The sequence below is a fragment of the Scyliorhinus canicula genome, chromosome 8 (genome assembly GCF_902713615.1).
Source record: "Scyliorhinus canicula chromosome 8, sScyCan1.1, whole genome shotgun sequence".
Taxonomy (NCBI): domain Eukaryota; kingdom Metazoa; phylum Chordata; class Chondrichthyes; order Carcharhiniformes; family Scyliorhinidae; genus Scyliorhinus; species Scyliorhinus canicula.
The window spans coordinates 155079885-155099057 of NC_052153.1; the positions used below are offsets into that span (position 1 = coordinate 155079885).

The 19173-nt window shown below is 47.0% G+C and overlaps 2 protein-coding genes across 9 annotated transcripts in view; one reads left to right on the plus strand and one right to left on the minus strand.

The window, feature by feature from the left end:
- Window positions 1-19173, plus strand: part of ankdd1b (ankyrin repeat and death domain containing 1B) — a 152799-nt gene that overhangs the window by 105392 nt on the left and 28234 nt on the right. For 2 of the 3 annotated variants that reach the window (XM_038805517.1, XM_038805519.1), the window contains exon 15: window positions 5884-6163. The exons of the other annotated variant lie outside the window; for it this stretch is intronic. In XM_038805517.1, the coding sequence (XP_038661445.1) occupies window positions 5884-5942 (59 nt within the window). In that variant the 3' untranslated portion in view covers window positions 5943-6163. Of the gene's footprint in view, window positions 1-5883; window positions 6164-19173 lie in introns of those variants that run through there. 3 annotated transcript variants of the gene reach the window in all.
- poc5 (POC5 centriolar protein homolog (Chlamydomonas)) overlaps window positions 9576-19173 on the minus strand; it is a 128918-nt gene continuing 119320 nt past the window's right edge. For all 6 annotated transcript variants that reach the window (XM_038805511.1, XM_038805513.1, XM_038805512.1 and 3 more), the window contains one exon: window positions 9576-11520. In XM_038805511.1, coding sequence (XP_038661439.1) covers window positions 11386-11520 — 135 coding nt within the window. In that variant the 3' untranslated portion in view covers window positions 9576-11385. The remainder of the gene's footprint in view (window positions 11521-19173) is intronic.

The window sequence follows — 19173 nt, forward strand, 5'->3', positions numbered from 1 at the left end:
CTCTACCTGGCCTCTACGGTTTTCTGCCCGCTCTTCCCCCATCCTACCCATTGGCGTGCCGTTGCTCCTTGCCAGGTACCGGTGCAGTTTGGCTCTGACTGCTCTCGGTTGTTCCCCTGCCTTGGGCTTCGGGCGCAGCGACCGATGTGCTCTGTCCAAATCCTGTGGGGTGGGGAAAGCTTTCCTCCCCACTAAGTTGTCCACAATTGCAGCCACGTATGCTGTGGGGTTTCCACCCTCGGTCCCCTCTGGCAGGCCCACTATCCTAACATTTTGCCTTCTCGAGCTGTTTTCTTGGTCTTCTACCCTGCCCTTCAGGCTCCCCTGTGTTGCGCCCAGTCGCGCCACTTCCCTCTCCAGGGCCGTGACCCGGTCGCTCATGTCTGTCGCTGCTTTCTCTAGCTTCCTAATGGTTGCCTCATGGGCTTCCAGTTTCCCCCCTTGAGCTTCCAGTTTCTTCTCTTGAGCTTCCAGTTTCTTCCCTTGGGCATCCACTTTCTCCTCCAATCTGGTCAGAGCCTGCTGCACCCCTGACATGGCCCTGGCCACTGCTGCCTGTGCTGCGGCTTCCGCGTCTGCTTTCAACTCTGCCTTGATTGCTTGCAGCTGCTCCCTCACCACCTCAGTAAAGGTTTCCTTCCAATTCCAGCCCCCCTCTAGCCCCGGGGGAGAAGGTACCTGTCTGTCCGGCTCTTTTTGATGCGGCGGCACATCCGTCCCGCCGCTTCGTGTGCTAATCCGCTCGCGTGAGCTGGCTTGCCCTTTGTCCCGTCTGCTTTTGGTGCCCCCTTTCCCTTGGCTCCCTTCTGGCGTTTTTTTCTCCCCCTTCCCTTTCATCTTTTCTTCTCCCCTTGTTTTTCTTTTCCCCCTTTTTCCGTGCCCGATTTTTATTTTATTTATTTGTTTATTAATTATTTTCTCCCCCCCCCCCTTTATGCAACTCCCCTCAGGTGGGCTTACTTTGATGGGAGTGGGTGTAGAAAGAGAGAAAATAATATATATATCCCTCCCCCTTTCTCTTTAACAGTGTTCTTTTTAAAATAAAAGTCCTCTTCTTTTTTTCCCCCTTCCTCTCTCATGCAGGAGAGAGAGAGTGAGAGGATTTTGTCCAGTCCTTTGTTCTTGCCACGTGGTGGTCGCTGCCGGTTTTGGGGGGGGGGGGGGGGGGTGTGTGTGTGTGGAGACTCCGCTCCGGGCCTGTTGTGGGGGGGAGACGCCGCTCCGCTCCGGGCCTGTTGAGGGGGGGAGACGCCGCTCCGGTCCTGTTGGGGGTGGGGGGGGGGAGACGCCACTCCGCTCCGGGCCTGTTGGGGGGGGTAAGACGCCGCTCCGCTCCGGGGCCTGTTGGGGGGGGGGGGGGGGAGACACCGCTCCGCTCTGGGGGGGGGGGGGGGGTGTAGATGCGACGCCGCTCCGGCCCTTGGGGGGGAGGTGTAGACGCGACGCCGCTCTGGCCCTTGGGGGGGGGGGGGGAGACGCCGCCCCGCTCCGGCCCTTGGGGGGGGGGTGTAGACGCCGCTCCGCTCCGGCCCTTGGGGGGGGGGGTGTAGACGCTGCTCCGCTCCGGCCCTGGGGGGGGGGGGGGGGGTAGACTCCGCTCCGGCCCTTGGGGGGGGGGGGGTAGACTCCGCTCCGCTTCTGGGGGGGGGGGGGGGGGTGTAGGCGCCGCTCCGCTCCGCTTTGGCCCTGGGGTGGGGAGTGTGGACCTGCCGCCGCTGCCGAGGATCCTTCGATGACCGGTTTGTTTGGGGGGGGGGGGGGGGGTGTGCGCGTCCTTTCCCTTCCCTTCCCTGTTCTCCGCCGCTACGGGAGTCCCTCTCCTTCCGACCGCTCCGCTTGCTGACCGCGGGATTTTAAAACTTGGCTGAGAATTTTAAAATCACAATGTTGTTTGACTGTTTGATGTAGGTCGGTGAGCAGCGGGGTCATAGGGGATTGGATCCCCCCGCGAGTTAAGACATGGACGGCAATGATCATTTAACTTGAGTTAGAAAATAACATGGTTACTGGCAATAGCAATGATATTACGTCTCTTTTGTGGGGCAACAGTAAAATGTGCCTATTCATAGCTGAATTAGGCAGATCTAACATCAACTAATTTAAGATTTTGTTTTGCACACTGAGTAATGTTGCATACAAACACACCCCAAAAGACAAAGTACTCCTAAAGAAGCACAGTGCACTGATCCATTGCACATCATTTACATTGTGTGTTCTCCTTCCTTCAAGTTAAAGGTGGCCTCACATTAGTGGAAGTAACAGTCACTCTAAGTGTTGGGTCAGATGTGTTGACAGGGATTTTATGTTTTGCTGCCTGCGTTGATAAAGCGTGTAGATGCCAGTGCAGGCTGAATAAATGATGCATAGAGCTGTTGCTTGGTTGTCAGCCTATAGGGTATCTTATCAGACAATTTCCCAAAATGTGACACATTTGAAATGAAAAAATGAAAATCGCTTATTGTCACAAGTAGGCTTCAAATGAAGTTAGTGAAAATCCCCTAGTTGCCACATTCCAGCGCCTGTTCGGGGAGGCTGATACGGGAATCGAACCGTGCTGCTGGCCTGCTTGGTCAAAGCCAGCGATTTAGCCCTGTATTTGATTATGCACTTTACATTGCAGTGTTTGAATAGAAAATATACTTTCCCAAATTAAATCTATTAAATACAGCATTTCCGTAGCACTCCTCACATGCAGAGGCATAGCTTAGATTTGTCTGCAGGATTGTGAATTCTGAGCAAGAGGTGAGAAAAATTGAAGAGAATGGTTTTTGAAAGTAGGCAAGGAGCAGGCACAGTGCTGGTGGATTCCAGGACAGAAAGTGTGCAAGGTTGTAGGGCGAGTGAAGGTCAATAAGTGGTTTATCGTCCATTTATTCAAAGGACAAGTGGAATGTGTATCCTGTGAAATGTCATAGACAAACAACTGAAGGAAGTGTCACCGGCTGCAAAATCCTGAATTCAACTTTGGGTTTTAGAACTCGAGGATGGGTTACACCTGAGCACGACTGGAACTGACATCCTCGCAGGGAGATTTACTACTGCTGGTGGGAGGGTTTAAACAAGATCGACAGGGTGAGGGAGCGCAGATTGAAGGGAAGCAAAACAGATCACAGGAGTAGAAAAGTAGTAAGCAAAATTAGAATGCAGCTGAAGCAAAGGCAAGCATCAAATAGAATGTGCAATAATGTTAAAAAGAAAAAAAGGGCACTCTATCAGAATGCAGCAGTATTTGTAATGAAATAGATGAATTGAGGGTACAGAGATAAATGTGTATAATCTAGCTGCCAGTCCGGAGATATTACAGGATGATTGAGACTCGGAACTGAATATTTGAGGATATTCGTTAGTTAGAAAAGATAGGCAAAAGGAAAAGGAGGTGGAGTAACATTTAATATGGGACAGGATCAATATATTGAGAGTGGATCTGAAACAAAGTATCAAGATTTGGAATCAATTTAATAATAAAAATAATCTTTTCTTGTCACAAGTATGAAGTTACTGTGAAAAGCCTCTAGTCGCCACATTCCAGCACCTGTTCGGGTAAGCTGGTATGGGAATTGAATCCACGCTGCTGGCCTTGTTCTGCATTACAAACCAGCTGACTAGCCCACTGAGCTAAACCAGCCCATGGGTAGAGCAATTTGGGTAGAGCTAAGAGACAGCAAACATTGGTGGAAGTTGTTAATAAGACACCAAACTGTATTGGCAATGTTGGGTACAGTATAAATCAAGAAATTGGAGCTGCATGTATTACATGTAATACAGTATTATTGGGGTTCTTCAATTTACATTTAGACTTGGTAAACCCAAGTAGCACTAAGGAGGAGAATGAATTCCTGGTGTGTACACAAGTTGGGTTCCTGCAACAGTACATTGAAGAACTAAGGATCGGGCTATTTTAGATTTAATATAATGAGAAAGTGCTAATTAATAACCTTGCTGTGAAGGAGCCTTTAGGAAATAGTGAGCATAATGTGATAGAATGAAAGTGATAGTTAATTTGGTCTTAAATTTGAACAAATAAAACAGTGAAGATTTGAAGGGCAATTTGGCTACAGTTGACTATGAAAAAGAATATTGTATAAAGAGATGGTGTGATATCAGTAATGTGTTGGCTGTTTTGAAGGATATAGGATCTCTGCTGCTGATCTGATTGATGATGTTAAGAGGAAAACCAAGGCAGCAGTGGATATATCACCTTAATTTGACATCTGCTTGGTATAATTTTAATTTTTACAAGCTAAGCTGTTAGTTGCTCATTCATATTGGCTGCAACTTCCCAGACACCCTGTTGACAATGGTGGGACTAGAAGCTCCTGCTGCCGGACAATGGCCTCCATCACCACCAAATACATGGAAGGTTGCACTGTGAATCACGTGCATGTATTTTTTTGCTTTGATAAACAACATTTTAAATGCTGTTCAAGAAATGTGAACTCTCTGACAGTCATATTTTCACTTCAAATTCAAGAAATACTTTAACTGGGTAACTCCACCACGAACAGCTCCAATCTGACCCTTTCACGTTTTGTTGAGGATTCTGGGTCTGCACTCAGTTTAAAAGGATATAGAATCATAGAATTTACAGAAAGATGCCATTCGGCCCATCAAGTCTGCACTTGGAAAGAGCACCCCACACCTCCACTCTATCCCTTAACCCCAGCTAACCTTTTTGGACACTAAGGGCAATTTAGCATAGCCAATCCACATAACCTGCATGTCTTTGGACTGTGGGAGGCAACCGTAGCAAACCCATAGACACGGGGAGCACGTGCAGACTGCGCACAGTAACTCAAGCCAGGAATCGAACATGGGACCCTGGAGCTGTGAAGCAATTGTGCTAACCACTGTGCTACCATACTGGGCGGGCGGGGCGGGGGGAGGAGATCTTTACAGGATACTGAGAGACCTGGATAGAATGAACATGGAGAGGATGTTTCCCTGAGTGGGAAAAAATTGAACCCAGCCTCAGACTGAAGGGACTAACCTTTAAAACTGAGATGAGGAGGAATTTCTTCAGCTAGAGGTTTGTATTTGGGTTGATTGTCACGTGTACCGAAGTACAGTGAAAAGTATCGTGTACAGTCCAGACAGGTAGTTCCATACATGAAAAACATAGGACATACGATATATACACAATGTAAATATATAGACATCGGATGAAGCATACAACGTGTAGTGCTACTCAGTAGAGTAGGGTGGTGACTCTGTGGAACTCATTGCTGTAGAGGTCGTATCAGTGTTTTCAAGACAGAGATAGCTAGGCTCTTGATTAAGGGGATCAGGGGTTATGGGGAGCAGCCAGGAGAACGGGGATGAGAAACGTATCGGCATGAGAAACCATGATTGAATGATGGTGCAGACTCGATGGGCTGAATGGCCTAATTCTACTCCCATGTTTTATGGTCTATAATTTATGGGAACAATAAATCCCAGTGCACGCACTGGCAAACATGGCTTTGACTTTGTTTGAAGTCTTGTGCACAAACTGAACTTTAACTTCCTACCAAGGGAGGGTTTAAAAAAAAAAATACCATACACTTGAGCTCATTGTACTGTGGAAAATATTTCTCTCTCACATCTCAATGTGTACACAAACCAATTTCAGTCTCCACTCCCTTCCATTACAAATGCTAAATTACCTACTGGAGTCCAGCCAATATATATTATACTGGTCGTACAACTGGTTAACTCCATTTTCCAGACATGTTCATTTTTTGTTACAGATATAGTTACATAGATTTTGCCAGTATACATACCAATACCATTTTATAAACAAATTCTGTTTGGAGTAGGAGTAAGTAGATTAGAATGAGCTGAAGTAAAATGGAAAATTGTGAAGGATCATTAATTAGAACAAAAATATCTTTTATCTGATTACAGAAAAGATCAGAAGAGAAATTAATGGCGTCGAATCTCAACTGAAATGCAGTATTTCCTAAGCTCGCATTGCTTAATTTGGAGCTGATGAGGCATTCTGTTGCTCAGGTGAACTGCAAGGAAACAAACAGGGATGCTTTGCAAGAAGCTGGTGTTAGGCCATTCATGTCCTACTCCCAACAAAGAACATGTCGACTGTTTACTGTAATTACAAAGGATGTTGTCATTTCTGTGAACCTTGAAACATTTTTTGTACATGTTTTTATAAATCCTCTAAAAATCACTACCTGGTGCTGCTGCAATGAAATATACAAGAGAAAACTGAGCCCTGTTTGAAATAGTGGAGGCAAAGCCTCTGAACATCAAGTTACCCATTTTGGAGCAATGGGAGGACTAGTAGTATCTTTATGGCCGAATTAGACAGGTTTGAATGACCTCATGCCCTAAACTCCCCACTTCAATTTCCTTCTTTAAGATCTTCCTTAAGATTGACCCAAGATCCACATGGTGGTAATGTGCCTTGGGGCATTTTACTACATTGAATGCATCTATGAATAAATTTTGTAGTGGAAAAAACTGTTTCCCCATTACGAATCAAAGAAAGGAAGAGTCCATATGAGTAATGTTCGTCTTGAAAAGGAGTTTGGGAAACAATCGGTAAGGCTAAATACGTATTCCAAATGCAAGTCGAGTATATAAATGTGGATAAAAGCAAATTACTGCAAATGCTGGAATCCAAAACAAAAACAGCGGGCAATCTCAGCAGGTCTGACAGCATCTGGAGAAAGGAGCTAACATTGAGTCTGGACGGATTTGTCACGTGTACCAAGTTACAGTGAAAAGCATTTTTCTACGAGCAGCTCAACAGATCATTTAGTACATGAAAATAAAATAAATAGGGTGAACTGCAAGGAAACAAACAGGGATGCTTTGCAAGAAGCTGGTGTTAGAAGGCCTTACTGTAATTACAAAGATGTTGTCATTTCTGTGAACCTAGAAACATTTTTTGTACATGTTAGGGCAACACAAGGTATACAATGTAACTACATAAACACCGGCATCGGGTGAAGTATACAGGTGTGTAGTGTTAATCAGGTAAGTCCGTAAGAAGGTCGTTTAGGAATCTGGTAACAGCAGGGAAGAAGCTGTTTTTGAAGCTGTTCTGACGTGTTCTCAAACTTTGCCCGATGGAAGAAGTTGGAAGAGTGAGTAAGCCGGATGGGAGGGGTCTTTGATTACACTGCCCGCTTTCCCCAGGCAGCTGGAGGTGTAGATGGAGTCAGTGGATAAGAGGCAGGTTCGTGTTCACAATGGACTCGGTCAAATGAATGTGGACCATGACAACAACTGAAAATTAGTGGTCACTAGTAAGTTACATTTGGCAATGTGTGAAGATCTATAAAGTTAGACATTAGATGTTCTCGCTATCAGCTCCTTTTTATTTCCTCCATTGATGAGCTTTCTATCAAATAAAACAGTCACTAGACTAGTAATCCAGAGGCCCAGGCTACTGCTCTCAGGATGTTGGTCCAATTCCCACCATGATAACTGGTGTTCTTTAAATTCAATTAATTAACAAGTTCAATTCATCTGGAATTGAACGTGCTAGTCAGAGTAGGAATGGCAGGATAGATAGGATGAATGCATGGCTCGAGAGATGGTGCAAGAGGGACGGATTCAAATTCCTGGGACATTGGAATCGGTTTTGGGAGAGGTGGAACCAGTACAAACCAGATGGTCTGCACCTGGGCAGGACTGGAACCAATATCCTGGGATGGGGTGGGGATGGTGTTTGCTAGTACTGTTGAGGAGAGTTCAAACTAATGTGGCAGGGGGATGGTAACCGATGCAGGAAGTGAAACAGGGATAGTAAAACAACAGTAAGGGGAAGAGTGTAAGGCAGAGAAGCAATAGTCAAAAATCAAAAAGGGCCACAGTACAGGGTACAGTGACTGAGGAGAGCTCAGTGAATAGGCCCAGTAATACTACAAGGAATAAAATAGGAAACAAAATCATAAATGGAAAGCAATGCAGCAGGTTATTACATGAGGATATTGGTTGAACGATAAGGAAAATACGGAGAAAATTTAAAAGGAAAAATAACTTCGGAGAGATTACTGATTGAGGTGATGGAGAGTTAAATATCCACGGGTATCAAACTATTCGGAAGGACAGAGTGGATGGATACGGAGGTGGTGTAGCTCTTATTTAAGGATGACATCTGGGCAATAGTGAGGGATGACATCTGTGCTCTGGAGGATAAGGTTGAATCCATTTGGGTGGAAATAAGGAATAGTAAGGCGCAAAAGTCACTGATGGGAGTAGTCTACAGGCCACTAAATAGTAACATTACGGTGGGGTGGGCAATAAACAAAGAAATAACATGCATGTAGAAATGGTACAGCAGTTATCTTGGAGGATTTTAATCTACATGTCGATTGGTTTAACCAGGTCGTTCAAGGCAGCCTTGAGGAGTTTATAGAATGCTTCCGCGATAGTTTCCCAGAACACTCCCTCTTTTGAAATGAGTGTATTTCCTGTCAATCCTGCCCCAGCCGTGTCCCGAATTCTCCGCCCCCCCCCCCCCCCCCCCCCAAGATTTGGCGGTTGCCCCCCGCCGGCGGGGATTAAACCACCTACCTGACCGGCTGGATTGGCGGCGCGGGCGGCCTCCGGGATCTTTGGGGGTGGGGGGCGCGTGGGACGATCTGACCCCGGGGGTGTCCCCACGGTGTCCTGGCCCGCGATCGGGCCTGTGCCGTGGGGGCACTCTTTTTCTTCCACCTTCGCCATGGTCTTCACCATGGCGGAGGCGGAAGAGACCCCCTCCCCTGCACATGCGCCGGTATGATGTCAGCAGCCGCTGACGCTCCGGCGCATGCGCGGACTTATGCCGGCCGGCGTAAAGGTGAACCACTCCAGCATCGGGCCGGCCCAAAGGTGCGAAATTCTCCGCACCTTTACGCCGGCCGGCGTAAGTCCCCGCCGAGTAGGGGAGAATCCTGGCCCAGGTTTCATAAATTGAGGTAGTGTAGAATTTTAACTGGATCATGCTAGATAGGAAGATTGTTCCTGGATACCCAGGTTAGTCACCGTATAAAATTAAGCATTTCATATTTGTAACAAAATCATAAATATGTTCTAAAAGAGTGAATTCATGTTTTTCCATATAAAGAACAAGTAAACCTTCCATCTGTGGCACAAAGATTTCTGATCTATACAATCAAAAAAACATTTTGAAGAATCCTTGTGAAATCTACAAGACGAAAATCACATTGTTGAACATGTTTAAGCAAACCCAAAACACGAGTTTGAAGCTCAACTTAAGACCTTGTAGTCTTTCGGTCACATCGAACACTTAATTGCACAATTTGATCACGAGTATTGGTATGCAAAGAAATTGTTATGCCTGCATACAATATATAGTGGATGCAAAATTTTCCAGTCAACTACAAATAACTTAACAGAGATTTAAGTGCATATTGACAGTCCCAACAGATATTGATCAAAAAGCAAACTTTAAAAGATTAACTGCTTTTAAGAGGAGTAGATATTTGCATCAGATTGCTACCACCGATTCAATCTTTGTTCTCAGTTTAGGAACTATCCCTCCATCAGATTTTAGGCATTGCCTTGATATCAATCCACATATTTCAAATATATAACATTTACAGAGGAGATTTTCTGGCTGTAGTGTAGGTCAAAAGTTTTATATTTATTTCTTCATTCATGACGACTTGGTGCTTGTATAATTTTCTGAAATAGTTTCCATACTTAGCTGTCACTTACTTTGTGCTAAAGCACCAATTATTTGTAAAAATGGCTTTTTCATATACACTATGATATACATTTTGTGGAACAAAGAAAGCAGATGGACAACACACTTATTCTAGTACTGTAATCACAAGTTAAACATTGGCAATATAAACATTCAAAAATGAAATATACACATTTACACAGGATTATAATTATACATTCAAGCCAAGCATTGCATGTGTACTCCTAAAATGATCAAAACCTCTAAAATACTGTACAGTTGAATAGGAATTATAAATTACACAAAACTAGATTTGAAACCATAAATTTTTACACAAGCAGATTTTAATTATGAAAATTAACACAAAAAGCTATTGTTTTTGGTGACCAGTTAAAACATGATCTAACATTGAGCTATGTTATGCCCAACGTCAGTGCATTTGGTGCACAGGAAGAGTCAGGTTCGAGAACATTTTGCCCTGAACAGTAAAAATGAACAGAAGACACAGTGGCATACATACCTCAACCTTACAATTATCCCCCCCCCCCCCCGCCTCATAACACTGCATAGCAAATCAAGTAGAGGAAACTATACAGTTTCAAAATTATTAGTATTCCTGTTCCCAAATTGCACTGCACCATTCTCCTGTAGAGGCAGCAGGTAGCTGCTCTGCTGTCATACATGTCTACCACTTTAGCAAGTTTCTAAGAGGCACATTTATTCATAGACTTGAAATTACCAATGAAATCGCCAAACATGGAAATTGTTTAGGCCAAAACTCACTTAATGTAGCCATTTAAACAATAACAGCTAAAATGTTACAAGGCTAAAATATAAAATGAGTTTGTGGTAAAGCTTTCCAGTCAAAAGCTTGAATTGTCCAGTCTGTATCATTCAAGTGCCTATTTGCATCTTGCATTGCCACTGGATGAAGACAGGTCATCTGTGGTAGTAAGAGGAATAGCTTAAGAAATTTATGACAACATACCATGGCAAAGATGGGATCAGCTGACAGAAAACGGAAATGAAACCGAATTTAAGAGCTCTACTTGATCCTCCATTTCTTAAAAATGTATTTTTATTTAATAACCACTTACAGTGTCACAAATCATATAAATAGTAACTTAACTAATTACATTTTCTTTATTAATTACTTCTACTATGCATTTAAAAATAGTGGGGAGTACTGTGACTTTCATGATGAGCTGCATCTCCTTAACCCACAAATGGATGAGGATTCTATACACCAATTGGTGCTATATTTTAAACAAACACAAGGTCGATAACATAATTTCCACTACCCGCCAAATATACTGTAAAAGATGCTTCAGTGCTTAAGCTCATGGAACCATCATAGAACCTTAGGTCCATTATTAAAACTACATGCACATTGCCTTCAGGGGGTGCCCCTTGGGTAGTGCTCAAGTGATCTTTTTTCAACAGGCCAAAAAGTCAAGCATATTTTTAAACCCTGTGCAATCAATGCTACAGCATTCAAAATTTGTTGATTCACTCCTTGCACAAGCAGTACCCCAGTATCTACTACAAAATACTTTTATTGGACACATACTGCCCAATAATGCACTTCACTTTTGTTCACGAGCTAGATCATTAGCATTAATAATGGCGACAGCTCAAAACTCAAAAAATAATCCTTGGTCTTCACTTAGAAGAAACTGGAGATTTCACCAGTTTCCACAATGCATCTTCCACACATTGGGTTTCTGGTGCTTTTGCTGACGTGATGCTCAGTCTACAACTTTTATTGATTGGATGCCACAGCTGACAGTGGGTGATTTTGCATTCTGACCCGCGACTTTCCCTCCTGATGGAGGCTGGTTGGATCGAGGATATTTGGCTGCAGTTCCTTGACCAATCGTTTGCTACGGGCAAATAAAAGAACAAGTGAGCAGCAAATACAGATGTAAAGTGTGAGCTTTTCCACCAACCAAACGTTTTTGCCGATTTGCAAAGCAATGAGTGTTACATTTCTAATGGTCTTTTCTAAAAAGATTTTTTTTTGTACAACTCATTTATTCCTTCAATGACAAAAAAATCCCAGACTACCCAAAAAGGAACTCTGTTTTCCATTAGCAGTCAAATATATGCTATTAATAGCTGACATTATTACTAAATGTAGCCATTTAAACAATAACAGCTATAATGCTGGAATCTGAAACCAAAAGAGGAAATTCTCTCTGTAGGGAGAGAAAAGAGCTAATGTCTCAGCTTTGACAAAGGGTCATCTGGACTTGAAACCTTAGTTCTTTTCTCTCCCTACAGATGCTGCCAGAACTGCTGAGATTTTCCAGCATTTGACTACTAGGTGAGTCATCATTTAATCTAGACATACAAACTTTTGTTGCTTCTCAGGGCTGCTTTCGCAAAGTATTTACATCCCGACGAGAAGCTGCATTTAGTTAAACCAGATGGTTTAATTTTACCAGTAGGATATTCTGTGGTGTGCTAGTATTGAGCAATGATGTAAATGACCGTCAGCAATCAAAATATAGATACAAATGTCAATCGCGGAGGCACATGTCTCTTTATAGTTAAGAAGCAACTGTTCCAGCAAGGTAAAAAAAACAAGCCCAAGAAATGGCAAACAGTGTATAAGTGCCATAAATAAGATTTTAGAAATAAGCTACATGTGCTGCTATTAATCTCATTTACAATCATTTGCGTTACCATTTTGTTAGTCTGACATGTATTCATTAGCTTATCCACATGGCTCTTCAAAGTAATTCATTGTGAATGAGGCATTTTGGAGATTAGTGTATTTCATTCAAAAATATTGATTACTGGTATGAGCTTTTTAGTTCTAGAGTATTATTTTCACGGATATTATCTTTACTACTGCAGTGAGAAAAAGAACTTGACATTTAAATCTGGATGAATGCAAATGTTTAATAATTTTATTTATGTCATGACCAAGTAATCAAAGTATATCAGTCAAATTAATATGATATTCTGCTTAATTGTAGTCAATGTGAGGCACTGGTTTACATGTGGTTCTTTGTCTTTTAATTGCATTCTCCCCGGACAAGTGAAATGTGCGACATTGCCTTCGCCTAATGCAAGGTTATATTTTATGGTTTTACTATGGGACAAATGTTGGAGGAAACCCAGTTACATTTTATGGCTTGATTATGGGACAAATGTGAGATCACTTGTAGTTTGTCAAAGCAAATGCTGCAAAGATTGTCAGGATAGAGAAATTAGGCTCTGGGCCTCTTGAATGTCGGTTAGCTTAGTTGGTTGGTTTGTGACGCAGAACAAGGCCAGTAGCATGGGTTCAATTCCCATACTGGCTGAGGTTATTCATGAAGGCACTGCCTTCACTTGCCCCTTGCCTGAGGTGTGGTTCTATGGTCCTCTGCGACTGTGGCGACATTTACATTTGTATTCTTCTCATGAGTTTCAAGGAAAACAGCTTCAGGTTTGACGTCATAATTCTCTGTCTTAAATTGTTTTAAGCTTTTAAGATAAACGGTCTTAAAAGAGAACCAATCACTTTCTTTCTAAGTATGTAACAGGCTTATTTGCCACTTGGAATTAAGTTCTGTCATCAGTTTTTGTACTTCTTGTCACTTTTATTCCTCATGAACATGTAACATGTATCATGAAGAACCTTGTTACTACAGTTTTAACACACTGGCTATCTTTATGTACTAATTTTTATGCACACCTTACGTTGAAGTAACTTGCTCTGGGCATCAGCAGTCAGTATTAACAAAGGGTTCTTTTAGCTAAAATACATCAATAAGGCACTTGAATTCTCCAGGACACCGAGATGTGTTAAACGTTAAAAAATTATGGAGGCCAAAGTATTCATTATTAGGACGTGATACCACACATTCTATTATTTCAAATAAGCATATAAATTACCCTTGTGGCCTTGTTATTAAATTCTATGATTGTATGATTAGTGGAAAGCTATAAACTTAGCAAGGAAAATCTACAAGAAACACACTCCCCATAAGTGAATGACACCTTGCAGAATTCGTCAGGAGTTAAGACATGACATCAGACTTCCGGTGGCTGCGATGGAGTAGGAAGCCACACATTTGGGAGCTCCCGTTTTAAAGAGACTTTTCGGCTCTTTTGAGAGCCCAAAACGGAAATTTTTCGACGTCTCCCGGTGGGGGAAGGTGTGCTGAACAACTTTCCCCGCAGTCCATGCCTCGAACTCGGAGTGGAAAGGGGAAAAAACAGCAGCAGCCCCTTTGAAAAAACGGGGGAAGGAATCCAAGATGGCCACCGGAGGAGCCCCAGAGGATTGGAGGCTGTGGGCCCTGGAGCAACAAACTGATCTCCTGCGCTGCTTTAAAGAATTCAAGGATGAGATGTTGAGCTCTCTGCAGGAAACGAACAGAAGGCTGTCAGAGATTGAGTCCACCCAGGGTGGCTGCCATCAAAGAGTTGCAGACGCAAGCCACTGAACGAGAGGAGGAGGCCGTGGTCCTCGTGAGTAAGGTGGAGGGGCACGAGGCACTCCACAAGAAGTGGCAGAAACGCTTCGAGGAGCTTGATCACCGCATGAGGCGGAAAAACCTGCGGATCCTGGGCCTTGCGGAGGGGCTAGAGGGGTCGGACCTGACAGCCTACGTGGCTGTAATGCTGAACTCGCTAGTGGGGGCCGGGTCTTTCCATCTGCCCTTGGAGCTGGAGGGAGCTGGCCAGGAGGCCTAAGGAAGATGAACCCCCGCGTGCGGTGCTGGTTAGGTTCCACCGGTTCAGTGATCGGGAGTGCGTGCTGCGCTGGGCCAAGAAGGTGAAGAGCAGCAAGTGGGAGAATGGGGTAGGACGGATCTACCAGGATTGGAGTGCGGAGGTGGCTAAGCAGTGGTCCGGATTTAATCAGACGAAAGAGGTGCTTTATAGAAAAAAGATAAAGTTCGGAATGTTGCAGCCCGCGCGCCTGTGGGTAACTTATTCGGACCGGCACCATTATTTCGATTCCCCGGAGGAGGCGTGGGCCTTCGTGCGGACGGAGAAACTGGACTTGAACTAGGGGTTGGGGGTTGCGAGGTCGGCTGTAATATATTAGTGCTGGATTCTGCTGTTGCTGTGTTCTCTTTTTCTTCTGTTTTTCTCTTCTTGTCTTAGTACTTTTGCAATTTTGATATGGTTATTTACAGAGGGGTTGTTCTGCTATGTTTTTGTGCTGTGGGGCATTGTTTGGGCTGTGTATCTTGTGGGGAGGTCTGTTGTATTCTATGTCGGAGTGGGGGTATGGAGTGGGGCTGATATTTGGGAGCTGCGTCAGAAGGGTGTGGTGGGGCAGTGCGAAAGCGCGGGCTTTCCTCTGGTTTCCTGCGCTGCGGGGTGGAGACGGTGACGGGGGAGGCGGGGCCTTAACTGGTTCTTCCCCGCGCTGGAGCGGTGCCTGGAGGAGGGATAGATTGGGGGATGATCCCACTTCGGGAGGGGTCGGGCTATTGGCGGGAGTTTCCGGGGTCAGCAGAAGTTAGCTGACCCACGGAAGTACAATGGAGGACGGTTCGCGGCTGGGAGGGTTCCTAGCCTGGGGGGGGGGGGGGGGGGAAGGGGAATACCGGGTTGCTGCTGGTAGGGTCAAGAAGGAGCTGGGGGGGGGGGGGGGGGGGTGGCTGGGGGGACAGAGGTGAGGTGTTATCGCTATGGGGACTGGGTCGGGCAGGGGGTGCTGGCCTGGGGCGGGCAGTCGACGGGCTATGGCTAGCCGACGGGGGAGGGGGGCGGGACGCCCTCTGATCCGGTTGGTCACTTGGAGTGAGAGAGGGTTGAATGGGCCGGTGAAGCGGTCGAGGGTACTGGCTCACCTGAAGGGGCTAAAGGCAGATGTGGCAATGCTTTAGGAGACCACCTGAGGGTGGCGGACCAGGTCCGCCTGAGGAAGGGATGGGTGGGGCAGGTTTTCCACTCTGGGTTGGATGTGAAGAACCGGGGAGTGGCGATTCTGGTGGGGAAAAATGTGTCGTTTGAGGCATTGGAGGTGGTGGCGGATAAGGGGGGTAGGTATGTTATGGTTAGGGGCAGGCTACAAGGAGAGAAGGTGGTACTGGCTAGTGTGTATGCCCCAAATTGGGACGATGCGGGCTTTATGAGGCGTATGTTGGGACGGATCCCGGATCTGGAGGCGGGAGGTCTGATCATAGGGGGGGACTTTAATACGGTGTTGGATCCTTCACTGGATCGGTCCAGCTCTAGGACGGGTAGGAGGCCGGCGGCGGCCAAGGTACTGAGAGGGTTTATGGATCAGATGGGTGGAGTGGATCCATGGAGGTTTGTGAGGCCGAGGGCACGTGAGTACTCTTTCTTTTCCCACGTACATAGGGTCTACTCTCGGATAGATTTCTTCGTGGTGAGTAGGGGATTGATTCCGAGAGTAGAGGAGGCCGAGTATTCGGCCATCGCAATCTCCGACCATGCTCAGCATTGGATAGAGTTGGAGATGGGAGAGGTGCGGGACCAATGTCCGTTGTGGCGGTTGGATGTGGGGTTGTTGGCGGAGGAGGTGTGTAGGAGGGTCCGGGCAAGTATTGAGGGGTACCTTGAGGTGAATGATACGGGGGAGGTTCAGGTGGGGATGGTCTGGGAAGCCCTGAAGGCAGTAATTCGTGGGGAGCTGATATCCATCCGAGCACACAGGGAGAGGAGCGAGAGGAGTGAGAGGGATAGACTGGTGGGAAAGATGCTGGAGGTGGACAGGAGGTATGCAGAGGCACCAGAGGAGGGACTGTTGGGGGAGAGGCGCAGCTTGCAGGCTAAATTTGATTTGCTGACCACTAGAAAGGCGGAGGCACAGTGGAGGAAGGCACAAGGGGCAGTGTACGAACATGGTGAAAAGGCGAGGAGGATGCTGGCTCATCAGCTCCGCAAGCGGGATGCGGCTAAGGAGATTGCTGGAGTGAGAGACAAGAGTGGGAATGTGGTGCGGAAGGGGGTAGAGGTGAATGAGGTCTTCAAGGACTTTTACGGGGAACTGTACCGGTCGGAGCCAAAGGGGGAGAGGGGGGGAATGGAGAGGTTCCTTGACAGGCTTTCTTTCCCGAAGGTGCAGGAGGAGAAGGTGGAGGGGCTGGGTGCGCCGATTGAGCTGGAGGAGCTAGTTAAGGGGATCGGGCAGATGCAGTCAGGGAAGGCACCGGGGCCGGATGGGTTCCCGGTGGAATTTTATAAAAAGTTTGTGGACCTAGTGGGCCCCTTGCTGGTGCGGACACTCAATGAAGCGTGGGAAGGGGGGACTTTGCCCCCGATGATGTCGCGGGCGCTGATCTCGTTAATTTTAAAGAAGGACAAGGACCCCCAGCAGTGTGGTTCATACAGGTCCATATCTCTCCTCAACGTGGATGCCAAGGTGCTGGCAAAAATCCTGGCCACCAGGATAGAGGACTGTGTGCCAGGGGTTGTGCACGAGGACCAGACAGGTTTTGTGAAGGGAAGGCAGTTGAACACGAATGTGCGGAGATTGCTGAATGTCATCATGATGCCGGCGATTGGGGGGAGAGGCAGAGATAGTGGTGGCGCTGGATGCAGAGAAGGCCTTCGATAGAGTGGAGTGGGGGTACCTATGGGAGGTGTTGGGGAGGTTTGGATTTGGTGAAGGGTTCATTAGGTGGGTAAGGCTGCTATATGAGGCCCCGATGGCGTGCGTGGCCACGAATAGGAGGAGGTCGGAGTACTTCCGGCTTTACCGAGGGACCAGTCAGGGTTGCCCCCTGTCCCCCTTGTTGTTTGCACTGGCAATCGAGCCGATGGCGATGGCGTTGAGAGATTCAGAGAGGTGGAGAGGCTTGGTGCGAGGTGGAGAGGAACATAGGGTGTCGTTGTATGCCGACGACCTGTTACTGGATGTGGCGGACCCGGTGGGAGGGATGCCAGGAGTGATGGAATTGCTAGATGAGTTTGGGACCTTTTCAGGTTATAAATTAAATTTAGGCAAGAGCGAGGTGTTTGTGGTGCACCCTGGAGACCAGGAGGAAGGAATTGGTAGGCTCCGGCTTAGGCGGGCAGGGGAGAGCTTTAGGTACCTGGGGGTGCAGGTGGCCAGGGACTGGGGGGGACTCTTCACAAGCATAACTTCACCGGACTTGTAGATCAGATGGAGGAGGAGTTCAAGAGGTGGGACATACTGCCATTGTCGTTGGCGGGGAGGGTACAGTCCGTCAAAATGACGGTGCTTCCGTGGTTCTTGTTCCTCTTTCAGTGCCTGCCCATATTTATCCCCAGGGCCTTCTTTAGTAGAGTGACTAGCAGTATTTTGAGCTTTGTGTGGGCACATGGGACTCCGAGAGTGAAGAGGGTGTTCCTGGAGCGAGGAAGGGATAGAGGCGGGCTGGCGCTGCCCAACCTTCTGGGGTACTATTGGGCAGCCAATGTGTCAATGGTGCATAAATGGGTGATGGAGGGGGGAGGGGCGGCGTGGAAAAGAATGGAGATGGTGTCATGTAGAGGTACGAGCCTGGGTGCCATGGCAACGGCACCGTTGCCGCTCTCCCCTAAGAGGTTTACCACGAGCCCGGTGGTGGCGGCGACCCCAAGAATCTGGGGACAGTGGAGACGGCATCGGGGGGGAAACAGGGGCTCGATGGAGGCTCCACTGGGTGGCAACCATCGGTTCATCCCGGGGAACACAGATGGGGGATTTTGGGGGTGGCAAAGGGCGGGCATCAGCAAATTGAGGGACCTGTTTATTGGCGGGAGGTTTGCGGGCCTGGGGGAACTGGAAGATAAATTTGGCCTTCCCCAAGGGAACATGTTCAGATACCTGCAGGTAAAGGCGTTTGCTAGGCGACAGGTAGAGGGATTCCCTTTGCTGCCCTTGCAGGGGACGATGGACAGAGTGCTTTCGGGGGTGTGGGTCGGAGAGGGGAAGGTGTCTGACATCTATAAGGTAATGCAGGAGGTGGAGGAGTCGTCAGTGGAGGAGCTGAAGGCTAAATGGGAGGAGGAACTCGGGGAGCAGATAGAGGACGGGACTTGGGTGGATGCCTTGGAGAGAGTTAACTCTTCCTCCTCATGTGTGCGGCTTAGTCTCATCCAATTTAAGGTGCTGCACCGGCCCCACATGTCCGGGACCAGGATGAGTAAGTTCTTTGGGGCTGAGGATAGGTGCACCAGATGTTCGGGGAGTCCAGCGAACCATGCCCATATGTTCTGGGCATGCCCAGCACTGGAAGAATTCTGGAAGGGGGTGGCGGAGACGGTGTCGAGGGTGGTTGGATCCAGGGTCAAACCAGGGTGGGTTTCCATCACCAAACTCGCGATCTTTGGAGTTGCGGTAGAGCCGGGAGTTCAGGAGGCGAAAGAGGCCGGTGTCCTGGCCTTTGCGTCCCTAGTAGCCCGGCGAAGGATCTTGCTGCAGTGGAAGGATGCGAGGTCCCCAAGCGTGGCGACCTGGATCAGTGACATGGCGGGATTTATAAAATTGGAAAAGGTCAAATTTGCCCTGAGAGGATCAATACAAGGGTTCTATAAACGTTGGCAGCCTTTTCTGGACTTCCTGGCTCAGAGATAGGTAACTTGGTCAATAGCAGCAGCAACCCGGGGGG